A 25,286-nucleotide genomic window follows, 5' to 3' on the forward strand; every position below is an offset into this window, starting at 1 on the left:
AAGTTTTGAACTTAGACTTGCCAGTAAACTCTTTTAATACCAATCCATCTGAGACTGCTCTGGTTCCATGTTTTAAAACCTGTTCATATTTAAGTTGAAAACTTCCATCATAATTTTATATAAGAAACTTTTGTTGAAATATTTTCCAAACATCATTTTAATAAAAAAGTTAATTATCTCACTGGATTTCTCTAAATTCTTCATTGTTTTAAGAATTAAATGAGACACAGGCAGTATATATATTTCATTTATTAGCATTTATTGTATTGTATAATATATAATTAGCACATAATTGCTATATAGTTATACATTACCTTTGCTGTTTAACCCTTTTGTTACCAACCTGGCTGAAACTGCCTCTGGCTCTGAGTACAAATGTCTTGTTTTCATAAGTTTTGAATTAAAATCTTCCACAAAACCTTAGTCACAATTTATGTTCCTAACACTAGCTGAATGATGACTAAGTTATTTTATTAAATCCTTTGTTATATTTAAAGTAATTGAAAGAAATAGAGCATCTCAAAATAAATACAGTAACAAAAGGGTTAAGGAAGTTAATTGTTCTTTCCTGTGACATTTCATACACTTTACAACAGTGTGAACTGAGTTGTGAAGAGTTAAATATCATCTTGAGATGGAATACAGCTGTGTAGATGGATAACAAACAATAAACCTGACCCTACACCTGCCAGCTGAACAAGACAACTGCTCTTTAGTTATACATTGCTGTTTAAAGCATTGCATTTTATCTTTTGTAACACCATTAAACTATTTATGACTATGGTAATGAGTAATAAACAGTCAATCATTAGGTTGATGAGATGAGGCCCTAATAAGTCTTCTGAACAATAGTTTCTTTAAGAATAAAGAAAATCTGTACACAAAAAGATGTATTTTAATTAGCCGTTTACACTATGTTACAAAATCAGAAAATCAATGAGAAATGCAATCTTGAATGCTTGTGTTTAAGATAGTCAGCAAACAAACAGACAATGCTTGTTTTGTTTTGTTTTATAAATATTTTTCTATGGCAGCATAGATTTGATTGCTCAGTAAATTTTGGATATTTGCATTGGAGGTGTTTTTCTTACAGCTGGATGCTCATTCTAATAAAATTTTACCAATAATAGCCATTTTTCAATTAAGTAGAAAATTTTCTTATATATATATTTTTCAGGATAGTCACTTTTTTTTTCAAGTCAATGCATATATAATTTTTTGTTTATACTCACAATAGAATGCCTTAATTCATCTAACACTTCACTTTCTTGTTATAATTTCAATGTAAGGAGTCTAATACACTATGAGAAGTAACTCTGAGTAAGAGACTGCCAATAGTCATCATAGTAGTGTTGACTGCAGCAATACTGATGACGATAATGGCAAATGGAGAAAAAGAGTGAGGTGTGGGGGGAGAGAGAGAGAGAGAGAGAGGTGGTGATGTTTGTTGTTGTAGTGGTTATGTGAGTTATTGGTGGTGGTAGTGTGGCTGTCACAACCATTACCAAGACTACCAATATCTTTTTACAATATCATTTATAGTCATAAAGTTATCTCATTGGCATTAAATAAAATTTGAAATGAACCCTTAAATATCTTAACACAGCAATGATCTCAAGCATATGGCAAATCCTTATAGCAACAAAACTGAGAATTTACTTTACTTAACCCATTTGTTACCGTGTTTCTGTTGAAATGCTCTAAGTTTCTTTCAATTCATTTTAAATATAACAAAGAATTTATTAAAATAACCTAGTTATCATTAAGCTAGTGTTATGAACATAAGTTGTGACCAAGGTTTGGTGGAAGATTTTAATTCAGAACTTTTGAAAATAAGACATTTGTACTACAAAGCCAGATGCAGTTTCAGGAGGGTTAGTAATGAAAGGGTTAAAACATATTCTCATTTTTAGCATAAAATAAGAGACTAGTTAAGCCTTTATAAAATCAGGTAAAAATAATTGTTATTGAATCAATTTTATTTTTACTATACATAGCCAAATACCTTGAAAAATTAGCTGGTATTCAAATTTTTTAAAATGATATGTAAAAGGTACCCATGTCGGTGACACATATAAGGCATCCACCACACTCTTGGAGTGGTTGGTGTTAGGAAGGGCATTCAGCTGTAGAAGCAAAGCCAAAATCAGATTGGAGGGTGGTACAGCTCTCTGACTTACCAGTTCCAATCAAACCATCTAACCCATGCTAGCATAGAAAATGGACACTAAATGATGATGATGATGAGGAGGAAGAGGATGATGATGATAAACTGTAACATGCTAAATATATTATAGCATAGATGTATTCCTAAATTTCATAGTGATGATAAATAATTCATATTTTCTACGGAAGTAGTTGTGTTAGCAATAAAGATATAAGAGCAAAGAAATTATTTTTATTTTTTATAGAACTAAAAAAATATTATCATATACTTTAAAAACTTTCCTATGGTTTAATGCATGTGAAAACTGAACCTGAACATTCAAAAAATAACTTACATTTTGTAACAGCTGTTTGCTTATTGTCGGTAGTGGTGACATTTGTTTCTTTGTTGTTGGAATGGTGGTGATAGTGGAATGGTGTGCAGGGGGATGTTTGTTGTAAGAAGTTATAGTAGTAGAGGAAGAGGCAGAGACACAGTTCTCTACTTTATGAATTATTTTTTTTAAATATTAATTATAATGATTTTATAGTGAAAATGAATAGGTCATGTTTTCTGTAGAATTTCCTCCAGTTCAACAAATAAAACAGAAAAGTACATGTAACCATAGCTGGGCAGTCAATTTTTGGTTCAATCTTACAGCATAGCAACTAGAAGAATGAAGGGCAAAGCTGACCTTGGTGGTATTTGAATTCACTTAAAACCAGAAGAAATATCACAAAGCATTTTCCCTGTCATGCTAACAATTTTGCCAGCTTGCAGCCTTTTTAATATTAATAATAATGATTTCAAATTTTGGCACAAGGTCAATAATCATAATGATGATGATGATGATGATAATAATCATCATCATCATTGTTTAGCATCCGCTTTCCATGCTAGCATGGATTGGACGGTTCCAGAAGGCTGCACCAGGCCCAGTCTGATCTGGCAATGTTTCTACGGCTGGATGCCCTTCCTAACGCCAACCACTCCGTGAGTGTAGTGGGTGCTTTTTACATGCCATCGGCACAGGTGCCAGACGAGGCTGGCAAACGGCCACGATCGGATGGTGCTTTTTACGTGCCACCAGCACGGGGGCCAGGCGAGGCTGGCAACAGCCACAATCGGATGGTGCTTTTTACGTGCCACCAGCATGGGGGCCAGGTGAGGCTGGCAACGGCCATGATCAGATGGTGCTTTTTACGTGCCACCGGCACAGAGGCCAGTTGGGGCAGCGCTGGCAACGGCCACGTTTGGATGGTTGTTTCATGTACCACCGGCACTGGTATCACAGCTACAATTTCCATTGATATTAAAAATTAACCCTTTCTACTATAGGCACATGGCCTGAAATTTTGAGGGAGTGATTAAGTCAATTACATTGACTCCAATACTCCACTGGTACTTAAGTTATGAACCCTGAAAGGATGAAAGGCAAAATTAACCTTGGCAGACTTTGAACTTAGAACCTAAGGATGGATGAAATGTCACTAAGCGCTTTGATTGGCATGCTAACAATTCTACCAGTTTGCCGCCATAATAATAATAATAATAAGCCTTTCTACTAAAGGTACAAGGCCTGAAATTTGGTGGGAGGGGACTAGTCAATTGCATCAATCCCAGTGTTTCACTGGTACTTAATTTATCAACACCCAAAAGAATGAAAGGCAAAGTCAACTTCGGTGAAATTTGAACTCAGAACATAGTGGCAGACAAAATACCTATTTCTTTACTACCCACAAGGGGCTAAACGTAGAGGGGACAAACAAGGATAGAAAAACGGATTAAGTTGATTTTATCGACCCCAGTGCGTAACTGGTACTTAATTTATCGACCATGAAAGGATGAAAGGTAAAGTCGACCTCGGCGGAATTTGAACTCAGAACGTAACGGCAGACGAAATATGGCCATGCATTTCGCCCGGCATGCTAACGTTTCTACCAGCTCACCACATTAGTAATAATAGTAATAATAATAATGAGAGGTAACAGTAGAGTTAAGTAACATACTTTTGAAGATATAAACTGTGAGTAATCAAACTAGGAGCAGCAAAGCATTCATATCTCTTTACAACTACCCTAACCATTTCCACTGCCCTAAAACATGAAATATAATTTCTTTTCTCATATGAATATGAAATGTAATAAAATCATCAAAGGAAATCAAGTATTTCTTATCAAGCTGATTTAAAGTTTAAAAACAAACAACATTTCTCAAACATTCCTTTGGTAGAGAGAGCGAGACATAGACAGACAGACAGAAAAGTTGTTTTTTCAACAGGCCCAGGGGGTCAATGACATTTTACTGATATTACCGTTTTCAAGCTATGTTCATGCTACCTTACATCTATGATGCAATGGAATTTCATGAAGAGTTTTAGCAAAACCATGTGTATTTGTGAGTATACATATGTATGAATCCATTTCCTCTCTTTCAACCCATCTCTTTATCTATATATGCATACATATATATGTGTATGTGGCAGTGAGCTGGCAGAAACGCTAGCGTGCCGGGCAAAATCCTTAGCAGTATTTCGTCTGCCGTTACATTCTGAGTTCAAATTCCGCCGAGGTCTACTTTGCCTTTCATCTTTTTGGGGTCAATAAATAAAGGACCAGTTACGCACTGGGGTTGATGTAATCGACTTAATCCCTTTGTCTGTCCTTGTTTGTCCTCTCTGTGTTTAGCCCCTTGTGGGCAATAAAGAAATATATATATATGTGTATGTGAAAGTATATATATATGTATACACACATACACACGCACATATATGCATATATGTATATACATTTACCCAAGTAGATACAACATAATTGTGTGTGCATGTGTATGTGTGCACATGCATTTATCATCATCATCATTTAAAGTCTGTTTTCCATGCTAATATAGGTAGGATGGTTCAATAGGAAACCAGCAAGCTACAGGCTGTGTTGAGTTCCAATGTCTGCTTTGGCATGGTTTCTACAGCTGGATGCCCTTCCTAATGCCAACCACTTTACAGAGTGTACTGGCTACTTTTTTTCTTATTACTGGCACTAGTGAGGTTGCCATGTAATTTGCAAGACCAAAAAAAGAATATGGAAAAAGGAAAAGGAAAAAGCTCTTACTACTAAGAGGAAGTATTTCAGAGGGGAACATAGTATGACAAAGGGGCAAGCACAAGTGTCTTACTGAAGAGGAGATATTTGGCTGAAGGAGATAAGAGGAATGTAGTGATGGTGTGCAAGAGCAAATGCTCAAAAAACAAGAAGATGAGTACAAGGACATACTCCTGAAGGAAAAATAAAAAATGCTGTCTACAAAGCAGCCCTATAGTGGTTACTCCTGTACTACAATCTTCATTTCTATGCCAAACTGTAGCCATTAGCAATCAAACTTCCTACAAGCATTTCATTAATATTTTGCTTCATTTCCATGATTGCTGTTAACAGTACATTACCTTCAATGACCCTTCTTACTTCACACATGCTGTTCACTCATAAGCACGCTCTGATAATTATTTTGTACATGCCATTATTCTATTTGTGTGTTTGCTATAAATGTTGGCTTTTATTTATCATACATGACTTTCATTGAAAAAAGCTTCAATGTGGTTGTGTCAGGCATTATGAGTAAACTAACTACACACTACAAAATGCATCAGGCAAGATATAGGATCCTTAATGCCTAGTGCAATTGCGATATCATTTTATGGACTTTCATATATTACTAACTGACAAATTTGTGTTCAAAAAACTTTATTCATTACCTAGGTTACGAAATTAGTAATTACACATTTTACGTTTATCAACTTGAAACGACTTCTAACTGCAGGCTAATTCAACTTAAACCATCCAAAGGAGTGTGCCATTATAATAAATTACACCATCCAAAGGACGGAAGCATTTGATAGTATATATATAGTACGAGTTTATTCTTAAACAAGAATATTAATGACAGCGACTTCAAAATTTCAGCCAGTTAAACCATTGTTACATTTGCATCCTCTCTCTTCTGTTCTTTATAGGGACCATTTTAGGTTCTTAGTCTTACAAGTTACAAGGTAATCTTCATTAACGCTGTTATCACAAGAAAAAAATTTTTTAAAGGATACAATACACTCTGCTAAGTGGTTGGTGTTAGGAAGGGCATCCAACCATAGAAACTATGCCAAAGCAGACACTGGAGTATGATGCAGTCCTCCAGCTTGACAAATTTTGTCAAACTGTCCGATACCAGTGCCGGAGGCACATAAGAGAACCATCCGAACGTAGCCATTGCCAACGCTACCCCAACTGGCCTCTGTGCCGGTGGCACGTAAAAAGCACCATCCAATCGTGGACGTTTGCCAGCCTTGTCTGGCACGTAAAAAGCACCCACTACACTCACGGAGTGGTTGGCGTTAGGTAGGGCATCCAGCCGTAGAAACAATGCCAGATCAGACTGGGCCTGGTGCAGCCTTCTGGCTTCCCAGACCCCAGTTGAACCGTCCAACCCATGCTAGCATGGAAAGCAGATGCTAAACGATGATGATGATGATGATGTCCAACCCATGCCAGCACAGAAGACAGACATTAAATGATGATGATGATGATACACACACATATACATGAGCAGCAGCAGCAGCAGTAGTAGTAGTAGTAGTAGTAGTAGTAGTAGTAGTAGTAGTAGTAGTAGTAGTAGTAGTGGTGGTAGTAGTAGTAGTAGTAGCAGCAGCAGCAACAACTGCTGCAGTAACTAAAGACTGCTTACCCAAAGGAAGACTATTTCTTTTAATGGTTTTAGCCAAATTTATCTAGTTGCAAATGCATGTCTACTCTCACTACTTCAGTTAGGCAGAAGTTAACATTGTAACATAAATTCTTTTTAATGTATTACATATCAGTCCTGCATACTTTTTGTCTAACATTCGAGGTTGGGTTTGAAGCAGGAGATATTTCAATAGACTGTTATAGTCAGCTGTAAAAAAAAAAAAAACGGCTTGAAGGGCTTTTAGCTGATCATATCAATGCCCCGGTACTTATTCTATTGATCTATTTTTATCAAGTAATTAACATACCTTTTTGACAATACCAGTTTTAATTCACCATGTCTTGTAAAACAAGCACATAAGCACAAACATGGACACATGCACAAACCATGTATATCTGTGCATTTAAGCATGCATGTTCACATATATGCATATATTTACACATATGCAATATATGCATATATTTACACATATGCATTTCAACCTGCTTTAATAGGCCTACATAGACACACACATGTACACAAAATATATGCATGAATCAGTGAGTATGTACGTGTGTCAGAGTGAGTAAGGGAAAAGTTAATTACTACTGAGACTTTTATATAAATATACAGACATTACATTTCATGAAACCACTTCAATGAAATGCCAGCCCTTTCATAGTTGAGCAGTGTTAGAAGTCTAGCTGAATGACTTTTTACCCAACAATATAAACAATAATTTATTCATCACTCTGGGAGGCTTGCCAAGTTGGTTCAGTTGTCCAATGACTTTCCACTCAATCCTTTTATTTGATTCCTGAAGTGCACAAGCACACATAGATTGAATAGAAGAGAGAGAGAGAGTGACAGAAAGAGGAGAAGAGGAGGAGAAGGAGAAAGAATACATAAAACAGAGATACAATGAGAATAAAGCATTTGTTTATGAAGCTTATCAATGATGCGTCAAAGTTGACCTTAAACCAAGCTTGCACAGTTCTAAAAATCAAACTTTGGATATCAAATACTTGGGGAGTGCCATGTTGTTTTAAAAATGTACAGTAGCTGACTGGATAACAATATTTTCCTACCATCTCAAATGATCTGAGTTCAAACATAATGCAGGCATTTTGTCATGTATACCTGATTGTATATGCCCTGGTTCACCTAGTTCATCATCATCATCATCATCATTGTTTAACGTCTGCTTTCCATGCTGGCATGGGTTGGACGGTTTGACTGAGGACTGGCAAGACAGGAGGCTGCACCAGGCTCCAATCCGATTTGGCAAGGTTTCTACAGCTGGATGCCTTTCCTAATGCCAACCATTCCAAGACTGCAGTGGGTGCTTTTTACATGCCACCAGCATGGTAGCCAGTTAGGCGGCACAGGCATCGACCATGCTCATGGAATCAACCATGGTTGGGAACTAATATCAGATCATTACAGAAAAATACTTTGATAAGCTGGCATCTTGTTCAAAGGAAGGCTTATCTCTCATCTGCTTTACATAATAAATACAAATAGTGTTAAAGAATAGCTCTTCATAATACTTTGAGCACACTAAAGCACTTAATTCACATTACATATCACTATTGCTCCAAAGTTAATAAAAAGGCAACATCAGTTCAGACATGTTTCTAATACAATAATGTAAATTTAGTATTTTGGGATGTTTTTGTTTTTACTTATGAACACTAAATAAATAACTAAACAGCAGTATCCTGATTTAAAGTTTAAATTGCAGTTTTTGATTGATGGACGAACATATGGATAAATAAAGATATATATATATATATATTACGGAATTATGGTATAATGATGCAAACAGCTGATTTATTAATTTTTGTATACATATTAGTAATCTGCTAAATCAGATATAGAATTCTATGGTGAATATATATACTCTGATAGGCAAGCTGGCTCAGAATCAACCGAATGCGCTAGCCTTACTGACGATGGCTATGGAAATAGCCGAAACTGACCAGTCAGTCTAAGGAATTCTTAGTTTGGTGTTCAGGGTGATTGCAGCCCATATCAAAGTATATGTTAAGTGCTACGTAACAGCTTTGGAGAATTTTAGCTCCTATTTCTAGGAATGTGGGTGTTACACTCTTACTCAAGTTTAGTTGATGATTATAATTTTCCTTTACAATATAACATTGCAAGCAGCTGTTTTTATTAATTATATATATATATTAAATAAAATGAGACAACAAAGCCAAGGCTGTGTGGAATTTTCAGGTCATTTACAAAGAGAAAGTTAGTATTACAGGTGTTTCTGGGATATTAGGGATATCCCTTCATCAGAGACGATGTGAGATGGTTAGATAGAGGGAAATAATAGAGTTCAATATAAGGAGTTATTTTGGAAATAAGAAGCATAAAGGGAAATATACATGCTAATACAAGACCCACCCACATTAGACTCCTCACATGTATAATTATTGAACGGAGTGTTTAAATATCATCCTTCCATAGCACTTACATAGCTTTACCTGCCACCTTGGGTCTTCTGGATACCAATACCTCTCATATATATGTGACTTTTTCACTTCCTGAGCATTAAACTAATACATCTGTTTGTTGCTTACACACCCATCTTTGTCTTTTGTTTTTTTTGGAAATTCCCAGTATATATATGCCAGGTCCGCCTGACTGTCTCCCATGCAGGTGGCACGTAAAAAGCACCTTCCGAACATGGCAGATGCAAGTAACTGGCTTCCATTCTAGTGGCATGTAAAAAGCATCATCCGCACGTGGTTGATGCCAGTACCCCCTGACTGGCTCCCGCCCCAGTGGCACATAAAAAGCACTATCCAAACGTGGCCAATGCCAGTGCTCCCTGACTGGATCCCATCTCAGCGGCACATAAAAAGCACTATCTGACTGGCTTCTGTGCTGGTAGAATGTAAAAAGCACCCACTACACTCTCAGAGTGGTTGGCATCAAACAATCTGGCTTTCACTCTGAGAGAGAGATCCTTTGCTGCCATCAGGGGTAGAAGCTCTCTGAAATTTTCACAGCTTAATCTTATTCCCACAGCTACACTCTTGGAACATACACCTCCACTACTAACTTGGTCACCTAGATAACGGAAGCTATCTACCTCTAGCCTGGCAGTTGGTAGAGTCTACTTTCGGTACGTTTTCAGCGTTTATTGTACATGTGCACTTTCCACATATAAAAGTTAGTTTCCTTGTTAACCTTTCTCTGAAGTTGCTGCACCTTTTATGTGTCCATAGCTTACACTAGGTACATCTTATGAAGTACCTACACCTTTTTCTACAGATTGAGCAGGGCCATCTACCTGAAGGGATTTGTGATTTGTCTGCCTTCCTACTTAATATGACTTTGGTTTTTGCTAGGTTAATGCTAAATCCCAAGTCTGTTAAATAGTTAACCAATTGACAAATAATGAAGAAGTGAATTAGAATGAGTACATGTGTTCATTATTGGCATAATGACCCTCTCAAGATACAACAAAATCTGTTTTAACACACATGTTTGCATCATGAATCTTGCAGTCTAAATACAAAAGTGAAATATGCATATTTATAAACGTCATTTATCCTTTACTTGTTTCACTCATTAGATTGTGGCCATACTGGAGCACTGCCTTCAAGAACTTTTAGTGGAATGAATTGACACTAGTACTTACCTTTTTTTAAAAAAACCTGGTACTTGTTCTATTGGTCTCTTTTGCTGAACAAAGACATACCCCACCACCAAACACACACACATATAAATACTACATCTGTTGTCAAAATAATGATTTTTCTTGACAAAGTAACAACAGTTTTTTCAAGGGAATTGTATAGTCTATTAAAGTACATTAATTACAAATAGTAAAATAGAATAAGTATGATATCTGAAACCTAAAATAGAAGCAACATGTGATATATACAAAGATGTATAAGCAAATCAATATGTGTTAATATTTTGTGTTACCATCACTACTTTACTTCACAGACATTGTGCAGAATTCAAAGTGTTGTACACTACAAGGAAGGATATTGAAACAGCAAAATTGGAATATTACATGTTACTTAGAAAGGGGATTCCAAAAGTGAAAGTAGATGAATATACCAAGTGAAAGCCCAAAGACATAACCTAATAAGTTTAATGACATGGATAGCATCCATGACTTATCTATAAATCAAAGAGACTAAGTTTAGGAGAAACAAAAAAAAAGAATTAAGTAAATGATGTTTTAAAGAATTTGTAACTTCTTCACTGAGACTTTTTGCAGTCTCAGAGAATGGACTTCAGCCATATGACAGTTCTATATAAACAACAGAAGACACAAGAGTCACATGAAGATTAAGCAGCAAGTATGGCTATAGCAGAAAAAAAAAACATTGCTTGAAAAAAAGTCAACCATAACCCTGAATTTCCAGATAATAATTTTTTCAGGTGAATGACCGTTTTAGTTGTGTGGCATTATAAATCTTCACAATTGCAGAATTTGGAGCAATGAACCACCTATAAAAATAACAATTGGTAAATGTCACTCAAGCCCAAAGGAAAATGTCTGTATAATGTTGATGTCACCAAGAGCTTAGAAACTTTTCTTCATTGATGGAAACATTACAAGTGAAAACTACTTGAACATGTTAGACTATTGGCTTTTTTTTTTCCCACAATTCTCTAGAAAAAAATTTTCAAATAATGATCTCTCAGCAAAACAGTGTACCTGTGCATTATTTATATGTTGTCAGGGAATTTTGTTATAAAAAGTTACCAAACTGATGGTTTGAGAGAGCAGGATCACTGATAGAGGCATCAATGTGCTCTGATCTTGCATCTCAAGATTTTTTTTTATTTAAGCCCATATTAAGAAGGCACTTTACAACAGAAAACCCGAAACACTTCAAAATTTAAAAGATTTCAATGAAGAAAAAGCTAAATGGTTTGATAACATCTGAAATGTGCCAAACAGCCATTTGAAATTTATATGAATGACTGCAAATTTGCATCGATAATTGTAGCATATCTGTTAATATTGATTTTATTTGTTGTGTTATTTGTTAATAAAAATTTTTTTTTTATATCTCATTTTGTTTCACTTTTTATTTTGGGTTTCAAACATAGTAGTTACTTTATTTACACTCTGTATTACCAGTACTTGTTTAGTCAACTTTCGAGGGGCAAAAAGCAAAGTTAATTTTTTCCCCAACAAAATACAGGAGCAGAACCAAATCTTAGTACACCAATTACATGTTTTAACTATTTTTTATGCTATAAAATTTGGATTAGTGTATTAAGGTTCCTGCTTACTCACAACCTTACAAATGTTAATTCTTCTTTAAGCCTAAGTTGAAAGCTAAGTCAACAGACAGGAATTATAATTAGATGAAATCCCCTGGCAGTTTAAATGCACAAGTCTCTGATATCCAAGTGGCTAAAAAGTGTCAGCAGAAAGGTACCCAGGAGTCATGACCTGGTTGTGGCCCGGCCCCCTTAAAGTATAAGAAGTTAAGGGCTGAAACACTTGCCAGAGAGAGGTTTCTTCTCAGAAGACCTTTTGCTATTCAGTTCTTGAAAGTTTCTTACCACTGAAACACAGAAATAAATGAAGTAACATGCTTTCTGTTACATAACCCAATCAACCATTCATCTTTAATCTTGGATATGACAATCTTAAAAAGTACTTTGGTTTAAAATGTTTACTGTCATTTACACTAAAATTTAGCTTGATACAACAATTAAGTATAAATAAACTTGATGTAACTATATAATTAAGAAGTTTGTCCCACAGTCACATAGCTCTGAGATTGATGCTATTATGTGGCACTTTGGAAAAGCATTTTCAATTGTACATTGGGCTAACCAATATCTAATGAATAGAATTTTGTAGATGGAAACTGTATAAAAGCTTATGTGTGTGTACATGCACATAATGTTAGCCTGCGTTTGCTGGTGTAAAATGATGCATCAAATTAAGTCCACTTATGTTTAAAAAATTATTGGTCTATTCAATAGATACGGATAACATAAGTACAAAACTGGAATAAGTTCAGGGATTGATATGACCAATAAAAAAACCCTTAAAGATAGTGCCACGCATGGCCAAAGTTCAATGACTGTAAAGAAAGAATAGATAACATATGCTGATGTTGGTGTTGTTGATGGGACCACTCCATCTTTTGTGATCACTGACAGAGCGGCTAACTGGCTTCCGTGCCAGTGGCACTTAAAGGGCACCATTCAAGCATGATCATTACCAGCGTCGCCGTACTGGCACTTGTGCCCGTGCTAGTAGGGTGCCAAGAGCACTGTACAAGCATGATCGTTGCCAGAGCAGCCAATTGGCTTCCGTGCCAGTGGCACGTAAAAAGGCACCATTCAAGTGTGATTGTTACCAAAGTCGCCTTACTGGCACCTGTGCTGGTGGCATGTGTAAAAGGATTCGAGCGAGGTCATTGCCAGTACTGTCTGACTGGCACCCATGCCGGTGGCACGTAAAAAGCACCCACTACACTCTTGGAGTGGTTGGCGTTAGGAAGGGCATCCAGCTGTAGAAACTCTGCTAAATCAAGATTGGAGCCTGGAGCAGCCCTCAGTCAAAATCGTCCAACCCATGCTAGCATGGAAAGCAGACATTAAACGATGATGATGATGATGATGATGATGAATGTATCTAGGACTACATTATCGAATGTATTTTCCCTTTTCTATGAAGTAGAAAGTAAAGGAAACTTGGTTGCTATTTCTTACATGTTGAGTAACCATGCAGGGATGCTTTATACATAAGCAATAAAAGTAACAATACTTTTATGTGAGAGAGAGATTTTCTATAACGTAAAAAATAGTAAAAACATGTAATATTGAAAGCGAAATATCTAATTATTACTTTTAGTAGTATTTAACTCTTACTTTTCATGAGCGGGCAGAAGTTCAGAAGAGCTGCAAATTTTGACATTTAAAAGTTATAACGATTAACTGACTTTTCTATAAGCTAATATTAGCTATTTTAACGTAAGATATTTTAGACCAAGACAGACAGACATGAGACAGATACCTTGTTTAACTCCCAATCCAATAATTATAATAAAATTTAGGCCAGTAGCTTAGGTTGAATCTCAAAAACACATAAGCATAACTATTCAGCAATGACATCACTTTTCAAACAAGTCGTTTAATTTCCTAAATCCAAAATATAATGTATGGATATGAACACGCAATAATAATCTTGTACTTTCTAGCTGGTTGATGTCATTTCCCAAAAGGAAATTTGTGGATCATAATTGTTTGCTGATGTTTCAAATGGAGTGATTATCAGATGTTGCAACAAACACTTAATGGTACAAAATGGTTCATCAAATGTATTTTAACAGTTCGTTATTATGTATCAAAAAATGTTAAGAAAAATAATAACAGCAATACTACTACTACTACTACTACTACTACTACTACTAATAATAATAATAATAATAATAATAATAATAATAATAATAATAATAATTATAATTTTGTTAGAGAGTTTTTAATATTATATTATTATTATCATTAAAAAGAAAAAAAGGTTTATTCGTGGCTATTGTCAGTACCGCGTGACTGGCACGTAAAAGCAACCACTACACTTTCGGAGTGGTTGGCGTTAGGAAGGGCATCCGGCTGTAGAAACTCTGCCAGATCAAGATTGGAGCCTGGTGCAGCCATCTGGTTCGCCAGTCCTCAGTCAAATCGTCCAACCCATGCTAGCATGGAAAGCGGGCGTTAAACGATGATGATCAGTAAAAGGCGGATTGTATGATGTCTGTGTATGAATTTGGCCAAATACAGGGGCAGGGCAAGGCATAACAGACAGATGTTAATATATAACAAAGGTGACGTAAATGTTTGTCACCTCTATCTGATCTTCCAGAGATAACTTCCTCTCAGTTCATTTCTGGAAACTGGCCAATCTACTTGTAATGTAATCTCTGTTTCCATCCATCTGGAGATCCACATCAAACCAGACTCAATGTAACTGATCCAAATATCCTAGGGTGTTAGTCAATCTGCCAGACCACCAACTTGTCTAAGTTAATCTTTAATCCTATGATGTATTCCTTTAGAACAGTATTGACCGCTTCAGTTTCTATGGTATCATTGCAATAATGTCCACATATGCCCACATGATTTTTTTCCCCACATCCTAGCTTGACTGGGATGTCTCCCAACAACTTCAGTCTCTCAGAAATGGGTTAACAGTCAGTACATATAGAAGGAATAAGAAAGAAAATATTCTTGATGGACTGAGTGAATGGTTTGAAATTGTTCTGATAGGTGGACATTTAATTTGACCCCTGAGTAGCTGTTATTTAGATTGCTGTGATCCAGCTTCTGAAAAGGAGAATGAAACTGGCTACTTTCAAGTCCTCCTGTCCTATGATATCCTTTGTAACAGCCTCCAGTTACTTCCATTCTTTACCTTCATTTATAGCCCCAGTTATACTTTCTAGCTTCCTTACAAGGACTTTCAAACTATGACATCATCAGTTTCTGATGTAAAAAGCCTACATGTGATTTTTCTTTTTGTTATTTTTTTTTATAGTAAGAAATGTTAGCAAGACTGCTAACCCAACAGACAACACCCACCCTGGAAGATCATGTCTGACTTTACTTTGACATGCCCACAGACAAGCAAGAGTAAACCTCCACTTCCATTATGAATAATTAAATGTTGAAAAGCACTTTTTTTTTTGGTGCTCAATTGATTCTGTTATCTACCAATTTTATTTTCCAAGATATCAACAGCTGAGAGTTGATTAAGAGAATAGTAATGAGAAGGGGTGTATGTATAAGAATAATACAGCCTATTTTGTAAAACTAATGCTCTCTTATTATTTTCAATTTAAAAATGAATTCATAATAAATAATATTCTACTTCAAATGACAATAAAATTCTTGAAAACTATTTATACAAATAGCTGTTCATTTTAAGTCATTTTAATAACACCTCTCATCATACACACACACACAAACACACAGACATTCAGGTAATCTATAGCCAGCATAGCAAGCTTAATAACAAATTGCATGAATAAAATGGTATGAAAAATAAATTATTTAAAGACAGAACTCAGCTTGATGAGTAAATGATTAATTATTTACTTATAGCATAAGAAACATAGTTGGCAGGTGTATTTCTTGAATACATAATTGTTTAGTATCACACAAACTGCATAAGCATTTTCAGTGAAGTGGAGATAGGAAGTTGATAATAATAGCAAAGAGACTGCTGATAGTGGTACAACTGATAGCAGCAAGGGAAGTATGATGACAATGAAAATTATAAGATTATGAAGTACAAATGCTATACAGTAGGGTCTATTAAATATAATCACTGTGTCTGCTCCCTACATTAATTATGTTAATATTAACTTCACTACTGTTTTTCATACAGATGGCCTGGTGCAGCCTCCTGGCTTCCCACACCCCTGTCGAACCGTCCAACCCATGCTAGCATGGAAAACAGACGTTAAACAATGATGATGATGAACGATGATGATGGCATCTCTGAATTGTTTGTCTCTTGGACAATTCCATTTTTTCTTTGCCATTTTTTCTTAGATCTACTAAGTTATTCTTTCATTCCCGTTTTGGCAAGTATGATGAAAGACGTACTTTACTGATGGAATCAGAATTAAACTGAAATATATCCAAATTTGTCTCCCCTCCTTGCTAAACCATTAGATAATATTAGTGATATTTGTCACGGACTAATTAATATTTTTTTTTTTCTCTGTCACTGATTAATTGTTTTCTATAAACTGAATGGTGACAAACAGAACAAAAATAAAAGGACATATATTGTGATGTAAGTCCTAGGCAGTGAGTTGAGGTTTAGGCATTATAAGAGAAAAAGATCAAGTAAGATAAAAATCTGAGCTTGAGGAAACAGGAAGTAGTCTGTTTCAAATATGCTAAATTTAAACTCACAGTAACTTCAGTATTAGTAGTGCTCAGAATGTTGAGGTCAAATCATTGTTCAAGAATACACACACACACAGAGACAGGCAGACACACACACATACACACACACACAGACAGGCAGACACACACACACACACACACACATACACAGACAGACAGACACACACACACACGTACACACACACACACAAGTTTGTCATGGGGTTACCCATATACAGCTGAGTGAACTGTAAAATGAAGTGGGATGTGAAATGAAGTGTTTTGCTCAAGAACACAATGCTCTGCCAATCTGGGAATTGAAACCACAATTTTGCAATTGTGAGTACAACACCCTAAACACTAGGCCACCTACCTTCACATATATCTATCTATAAGTATACACACATATTTATGCATATATCATAAACAAAATGAAATGTCTACATGTGAGCTTCTCAAACTGAAACTGCCTCCAAGTGTAAACGGGACTGAAGATTATAAAATATGAAAATTATTTTCCATTTTTTTCTTTAAAACTTTAAAAATTTCAAATGTAAAAACTGATTGTCCTCTTTGACCTATTGTAGAGGTTTTTGAAAAATTCCACCAAACATTCTCATACACTGTAAAGTCTAATAAATATAAAGATAGAAAAAAATCATAGATGAAGAATGGAATTTTAATTATTTAAAAAGAAATTAAATTGCATGTATATAAAATAGCTAAAGTCTGAGAATCCAGGGAGTTGAAGGAAAAGAAATCTTTATAAGAAAATATTCAATCTCACAATCAACTTATTAGAAAATGTGAGATGTTGAACTCAAACATTACTCTAGCCTATTTTACCAATATATAGCTGATAAAAAAAATGATAGCAAGCAATCAACCAAGCTCTAAATAAAAAACAAAACCAAATTTATCCCCTGGTTATATTATTGATAATCACAGTAGAAACATTGAAGATACAGAGAAAAATGCATAACTTTTTATTAGATATTTCTCATACATATAATTTCAGAATTTTCCATCAAATTTTTCATCAAATGGTTATAAGGAATTTTTAAACAAAGTAATTCCTTTTCCTTCACTACTACAACATTAAACATTTTACGACTATTTCTGTGGAGGAAACTTCAGAATTAATAAGGATTTGAAACTGAAGTAGAGTTCTGGTTCTGACTACATCTCCTCTTGTTTTCTCTAGTCCTTGAAGGCTATACCAACTGAATCCCTCACTCAGACTGTGTGATGACCCTTCGAATCTATACCAGCAAAGAAAGCAAATATAAAAATGATGACAACTATGATGATGCACACACACACACACACACACACACACAACCAGGTTCTTATTTTGTTTATATGCTTAATTTTGGACTTAGTTTCTACAGCTGAATGCTTCTCATATCACCAACCACTTTTCAGAGTTTACTGAGTGCATTTTGTCAAAGTACAAACAATAGAAAGATTGCCATGCCCTCAGTACAACAAAACTAATAGACCCTCTCCATCCTACAAAGTCTCCACTTATTCACCAACTACTTTACAGAATGTACTGGATGTATTCTATCAAGGTACAACTACTTTCATCCTGTATAACTAATGAGTTTTTGCTATGCTATGATATGCTTGTTCAACAAAGTAAAGTGCAAGAAGGTGAACAGAAGACAGTGGTGACAGAAGAACTAGGATGGATAGATGAGGTTGCAAAAGCATGTTAGTAGAAATATAGTGACTGGGATGAGGGGGTGAGATGCATAGTAATAAAAGTGGACAAAGGTAAAAGTGTGATGGATGCCAATAAAAAGTGGCTTGGACAGAGGATAGAGTGACTAACAGTACAGAAAGGGTGCCGATACATACATGTTTACATATACATGCACACATGTTCACATGAAGGGTTACATTGGAATACAGAATTGACATACATAGCCTTAGAATACCAATAACCAAGGTACTTAGTTGTTAGAAATGATCTAGCATGCCCCTTAATTTCTTTCCCTTCCTCATGGTGTGCTGGTAATTCCATTCAAACAATAAATATAGGCATTTTTTCAGCTGTTGCTGTCTCATCAGATAATACTTTGAAGAGTAGTTTATAAATTTAGTGGGAGGTAAATAATAGGATGGTTGTTAGATTGTTAACAGTCACTGATGCCATTATTGCTCTCCAAATTAGAAATCATTTTGTTCCAAGAAATTGATTAAGGATCTCAAATAAATTTGGATGATAGTTGCTAGGTTTATATTTTTGTTTTCAATTACTGGTCAGAACCAGTTTAACATAATAATATATCAAGGATAGTGTTTCAATCTGTATCTTTGTCACAGACTTCTGACCAAATATTAATTTTGTTTTATTTACTTATTTTTAAAGAACTAGTTCACTGAACAACTAAAATATCGATCATTAACTCATGTCTGTTGAATTATCTAAAATAACAAATTGCTGTCTTAAAATGGAAGGGCACATTGGAGAATAGATATAGAAAGGGATTAGCTAACCACAGCTGGAATAGTTTTAAACATAAATCTGCTTGATCAAGGTTGATCTGAAGATAACAAACAACAGTAACAACAACAAACCCAACCACCTTTGATTACACATCCATAAAAAGACTGGATGGTCATGGTGTTATCTTTGATCATACATCAGCTTGACCAGGGTTCACCTATGCCAAACAACATGATCAATAGTAATAGCAGTAGAAGCAGTAGGAGTAGCAGCGGTTGCAGCATTTCCTTCTGTTTTGCATGTCAGCAGATGTTAGAGAGCCCAAGCATATTTGATATAATTACAACTGACAAAATAGGGTAATGAGCCAGAACTGTGAGTTTGTTTGTGTGTATGTTATGACATGAGTGTTCAAGAATGAATAGCTGAAAGAAAGTGTGATATAGAATATGAGGAGAGAGAGAGAGAGAGAGAGAGAGAGAGAGAGAGAGTGTGTGTGTGTGTGTGTGTGTGTGTGTGTGTGTGTGTGTGTGTGTGTGTGTGTGTGTGTGTGTGTGTGTGTGTGTGTGTGAGAGAGAGAGAGAGAGAGAGAGAAAGAGAGAGAAATTGAATTTTTCTTTAAGGGAAAATGCAGTCATTAATTTTCTAGAAAAAGAACATTCTTGTTAGCACCAAGGGACAATCATCATGTCAGATTAGTTTATGAAGTTTAAGTGCAGTCATAATTGCATTTTTTGAAATTTTATGAACCCTTATAATAAACACACATCAGATTCTATTGTACAGTCTTTGTCTCTATTTCTTCCTTTCTAATTTTGGATAATCTTAATGTAAAAATTCGGTTTTGGAGCTCTTAGCAATTACAATCGGTTTAACTAGTTTGTTGCGGCATCCTACTTGTAATGTAAGCGTTGGTCGTGTTCACTTTTCAATCAATTCCTAACAATTAGTTTATTTTATGCAACTTTCTTTGAGAGCTCTATTTTCTGTTTAATAACTCACTTTCTCTCTCATGAAAACACATTTCACACACATAACAACTGTGGTAAAGAAAATAATAACTATTATTATTAAACTTAAGATATAAATTTACTAGCAATTAGGGGAAACCTTATAGGGAATTTCAGAATAGGAATATAATCACCTACTGAATAGACTTGTGGATTGACAGTGATATAGAGAAATTCTAAAATGCATAAGATAAGATGCTAAAAGGGAGCCATTCAAAAAGACTGTTATGCATTTCCTATTCTACCAACCATTTTCTTTTGAAACTAAAATCCATATATGATTAATTTTTGCATTCTGCAAAATCTTCATTCCTTCCATTTATTGATTTAATGCAATATCTTTTATTACACCAACTTCCAACTATGTGTTGTTAACAACCACATAAGTTAAATATAACTCTGTTGGTCATGCTGAATTTAATCTTGTTATGAAGGGAAAACTCTAGGCTTAACAAGAAAATAATGGTGAACATAATTTCAAATATATGTTTATCACATTTCAAATAACAAATTAAAGCTACAGGAAAACAGGCAAATTTCTGTATAAATAAATAATGCATAGATAAACTTATACATTCTCTGGAAAGTTCAATAATCAATGTGAAAAAAATTATTGTTCAATTAGAAAACAGTTTATTGAGTAGTATCAGTAGTAGTTATATTTTTTCCTGACAACTGTCTATCTCCTCTTTCTCTCACTTATTCTCTTCTTTTTTTTAGGTCACATATTCTGGATGTAGTTTGCTCTGTTGTCATAGCATCATATGGGAAGATATACAGAAATGATTTACATCACCAAGTCAAGAATCTTCTTCATGCGCTCTGAGTTGTACTGTTTCCTCAAAACTGACTTAACAAAATCAATTTTTTGTTGACTCACGCACACAACTGGTACTTAATTTATCGACCCCAAGAGGATGAAAGACAAAGTTAACCTCAGCAGAATTTGAACTCAGAACATAGCAATGGGCAAAATACCTATTTCTTTACTACCCACAAGGGGCTAAACACAGAGGGGACAAACAAGGACAGACAAACGGATTAAGTTGATTACATCGATCCCAGTGCATAACTGGTACTTAATTTATCGACCCCAAGAGGATGAAAGACAAAGTCGACCTCAGTAGAATTTGAACTCAGAACATAGCAATGGGCAAAATACCGCTAAGCATTTCGTCCAGCATGCTAATGATTCTGCCAGCTCACCACCTTAGGCATAGCAATAATAGTAACCAGTATGTAAAACTTAAATACATATGCTTTAAAAATAAAGTGTTAGGCAAACACAGAGCGTGATGTTAATTATTGAACAAGGGAAAGGGAATTATGTAATCAATTTCATTAGCTTACAGTTGTTTCTACCATAAGAAGCAGAGCATTCAGAGCTGAGTGTTTACACAACATCTTATAGCTTCTGTGGAGCCATTAAGATGAAGGCTTCAATGAAAATATTACATGTGAGTGAATTTGGTAGATAGAAACTGTGTAAGGTGGCGAGTTGGCAGAATTGTTAGCATGCCGGGCGAAATGCTTAGCAGTATTTCGTCTGCCGCTACGTTCTGAGTTCAAATTCTGTTGAGGTCAACTTTGCCTTTCATCTTTTCAGGATCGATTAAATAAGTACCAGTTACGTACTGGGGTCGATATAATCGACTTAATCCATTTATCTGTCCTTGTTTGTCCTCTCTGTGTTTAGCCCCTTGTGGGTAGTAAAGAAATAGGTATTTCGTCTGCCATTATGCTCTGAGTTCAGATTCCCCTGAGGTCAACTTTGCCTTTCATCCTTTTGGGGTCGATAAATTAAGTACCAGTTACGCACTGGGGTCGATATAATCGATTTAATCCCTTTGTCTGTCCTTGTTTGTCCTCTCTATGTTTAGCCCTTTGTAGGCAATAAAGAAATAAGAAACTGTGTAGAAACCTGTTGGACATGTGTGTGTGTTTGTGTGTGCACATGTGCACACCATTGTGTCGCACACTACTTGACAACTGGTGTTGGTTTGTTTGCCTCCTCATTACAAAGTGGTTTGTCAAAAGTAACTGATAAAACGAGTACCAGATTTATAAAATATACACCAGGGTCAATTTGTTTGACTACAAAACTCTTCAAGGCAGTACCCCAGCATGGTTGCAGTCCAGTGACTGAAACAAGTAAAGGACAAAGGATAAAAAGAAGAAACAATAATGTTACTTACTCAATGGGGAACCATTCTGTACACAACCGCTTTACTTCCTCAATGTCATCTGGACATAGGAATCTTAACTGTACTTCCCGCTGAACTCCAAAAGACACTGCCTGGTTCATGAAGCAGTCAAAACAGCTTCATTCTGGTCATCAGTGTAACCTGGTGAACACCAAAAATGGTGTAGCTATATTATTGTTGGTCACAAGCAAGTCCCAGCTGGCCAACAATATTTTTAATTTTACAGGCATAATCTCATTAACTTTACTATTGCTGGACTGCTTTTTTTTTTCTCTTCTTTGCTTTGTTCTTTGTTTTTTACTTCAGGAGTGTTTGATGGCTGGAAGAGAAGAAAAAGAACAAAATTAAGACTTACTTAATGAAAAATAATTACAAAGTTTAAAGCATTATTTTGTTTCATAGTGAAATTGAGTTGGCATCTTTCTATTTTTTCTTTAACATAAGGAAATGTTATGAATATGTATTAGGTGCAGATATGGGTGTGTAGTTAAGAAGCTCACTTTGTAACCACATGGTTTCAGGCTTAGTCCCACTGTGCAAAACCTTGAGCGAGTGTCTTCTACTATGGCCCTGGGTTATGCTTTGTAAGTGGGTTTGATAGACAGAAGCTGAAAAAAACTAATCATGTATGAGATCATCATCATCATCGTTTAACATTTGTTTTCCATGCTGGCATAGGTTGGATGGTTTGACTGAGGACTGAGGACTGGCAAGCCAGGAGGCTGCACCAGGCTCTAATCTGATTTGGCAAGGTTTCTACAGCTGGATGCCCTTCCTAACCCCAACCACTCCAAGAGTGTAGTGGGTGCTTTTTACATACCACCAGCATAGGAGCCAGTCAGATGACACTGGCATTGACCACGCTCAAATGGTGCTTTTTACACACCACCAGCATGGGGGCCAGTCAGGCAGCACTGGCATTGACCATACCTGAATGGTGCTTTTTACGTGCCACCAGAATGGGAACCAGTCACACAGCACTGGCATTGACCATACCTGAATGGTGCTTTTTACGTGCCACCAGAATGGGAACCAGTCACACAGCACTGGCATTGACCATACCTGAATGGTGCTTTTTATGTGCCTCCGGCACAGGAGCCACTCAGGTGACACTGGCAACAGCCACAACTACAATTTCACTTGACTCAACAGGTCTTCTCAAGCACAGCATATTGCCTGATGATGGAAGGGTACTTTTATGTGACACTGGCATCAGCCAATTCAATGGTTGTGCTTCACCACCTCATCCCATGTCTTCCTGGGTCTACCTCTTCCAAAAGTCCCTCCACTGTTAGGGTGTGACCATACCAGCGCAGTCATCTCTCTTGCATACCACATCTGATGCTTCTTGTGTCCAACTTTTCTTTCAGGACACTTACACTCTATCATGTATGCACACTGACATTACACATCCAGTGAATCATACTAGCTTCATTCCTTTCAAGCCCACGCATGTCCTCAGCAGTCACAGCTCATGCTTCACTGCCGTGTAGCATGGCTATTCACACACATGCATTATACAGTCTACCTTTCACTCTGAGTGAGAGGCCCTTTGTTACCAGCAGATATCATTATCAATGTATCATATATCCCAAAAAGCACACTCTAAAGCATAGAGCAAATGTATTTATATGTTGTTAAGCCTATGTCTGGTCATAGAGTGACCAATGGTTTTGCATCCAGAAGGAGCTTAGCTCTATGGACATCTAGTCAGACTCTATAGCTGAAGACAAAATCAGCTTTAGAGTCTGACAAGACATTCATGGGGTTAAGCCCCTTGTGCAAAAGAAACAGATAGAATAAGTATCAGACTTCAAAAGAAGTACTGGGGAGTCAATTTGTTTTACTAAACCCTTGTCAAATGAATTGACCCCAACATGGCCACAGTCCAATAAGCTGAAACAAGTAAAAGATAAATGCTCAATAGCTCTACTTAACACAGCATTTTTACATTGTTTCTTTTTTTTTTCCACTACTTTCTGTAACTAAACTGTGTCATATTGGGTCTTTGCCAAGAAGGGTTTTTTGTTTTGTTGTGTCTTACTATTTATCAAAAGTTTGAATTTACCTATTTTAGAGTGTTACATTTCTATATTAACATAAACACCTTTAAGATATTTACATTCATTTTCACCATTACACACAATCTAAGTTATACAAATATATAGACAAGTATATGAGCACACACACACATCCATAACCTGGTAGATTAGTGTTTCAATTCACTTCAAACCTAAATGCATTTCATTATTTATCCTTTTGTTACTATATTTCTGTTGAAATACTCTGTGTTTCTTTCAATTAATTTTAAATATAACAAAGAATTTAGTAAAATAATTTAGTTATCATTCAGTTAGTGTTAGGAACATAAATTGTGACTAAGGTTTGGTGGAAGATTTTAATTCAGAAGTTTCAAAACAAGACATTTGTACTACAGAGTCAGTGGTGGTTTCAGGCAAGTTGGTATCAAAAGGGTTAAACTTAGGCCTATAAGGTGGCATTTAATCATGGATTACAAAAGTCAAACAGGGAAAGAATCAGGGTTATACAAGAAGTCTGCACCTGGAATTCATATGTGTGTACTGTCTGCACTGAATGAGAAGATCAGATGGGAGCCCATTGGTACTGCATGTGGAGTTTAGAAATATACAACATATAATTGTCAGAATTGCGCATCTCATTTGCATCATGCAGGTATCCATAGAAAGGTCAAGATGATAGAACATAAACAAATTGAGTTTCTACTTGTTGAGTGATTTAATGAATGCTCACAATTATTATTGAAGAAACTTTGTGATCATATACATTCAAAATATGGGTTGTCTATCTCAATAAACTATAGCAAGTCATCTTTATAGAAG

General features: G+C 35.8%; 1 protein-coding gene across 9 annotated transcripts in view; it reads right to left on the reverse strand.

The window, feature by feature from the left end:
* The window catches only part of LOC115211601 (N-alpha-acetyltransferase 60), a 147,424-nt gene that overhangs the window by 70,979 nt on the left and 51,159 nt on the right, over window positions 1-25,286 (reverse strand). For all 9 annotated transcript variants that reach the window (XR_004999352.1, XR_004999351.1, XM_036503273.1 and 6 more), the window contains exon 2: window positions 22,417-22,744. Coding sequence is in view for 7 of the 9 variants with exons in the window: in XM_036503273.1 (XP_036359166.1) it covers window positions 22,417-22,526 (110 nt within the window). In the remaining 2 variants the exon portion in view is untranslated. The remainder of the gene's footprint in view (window positions 1-22,416; window positions 22,745-25,286) is intronic.

This window comes from Octopus sinensis, linkage group LG5 (assembly GCF_006345805.1).
Source record: "Octopus sinensis linkage group LG5, ASM634580v1, whole genome shotgun sequence".
Lineage (NCBI taxonomy): Eukaryota > Metazoa > Mollusca > Cephalopoda > Octopoda > Octopodidae > Octopus > Octopus sinensis.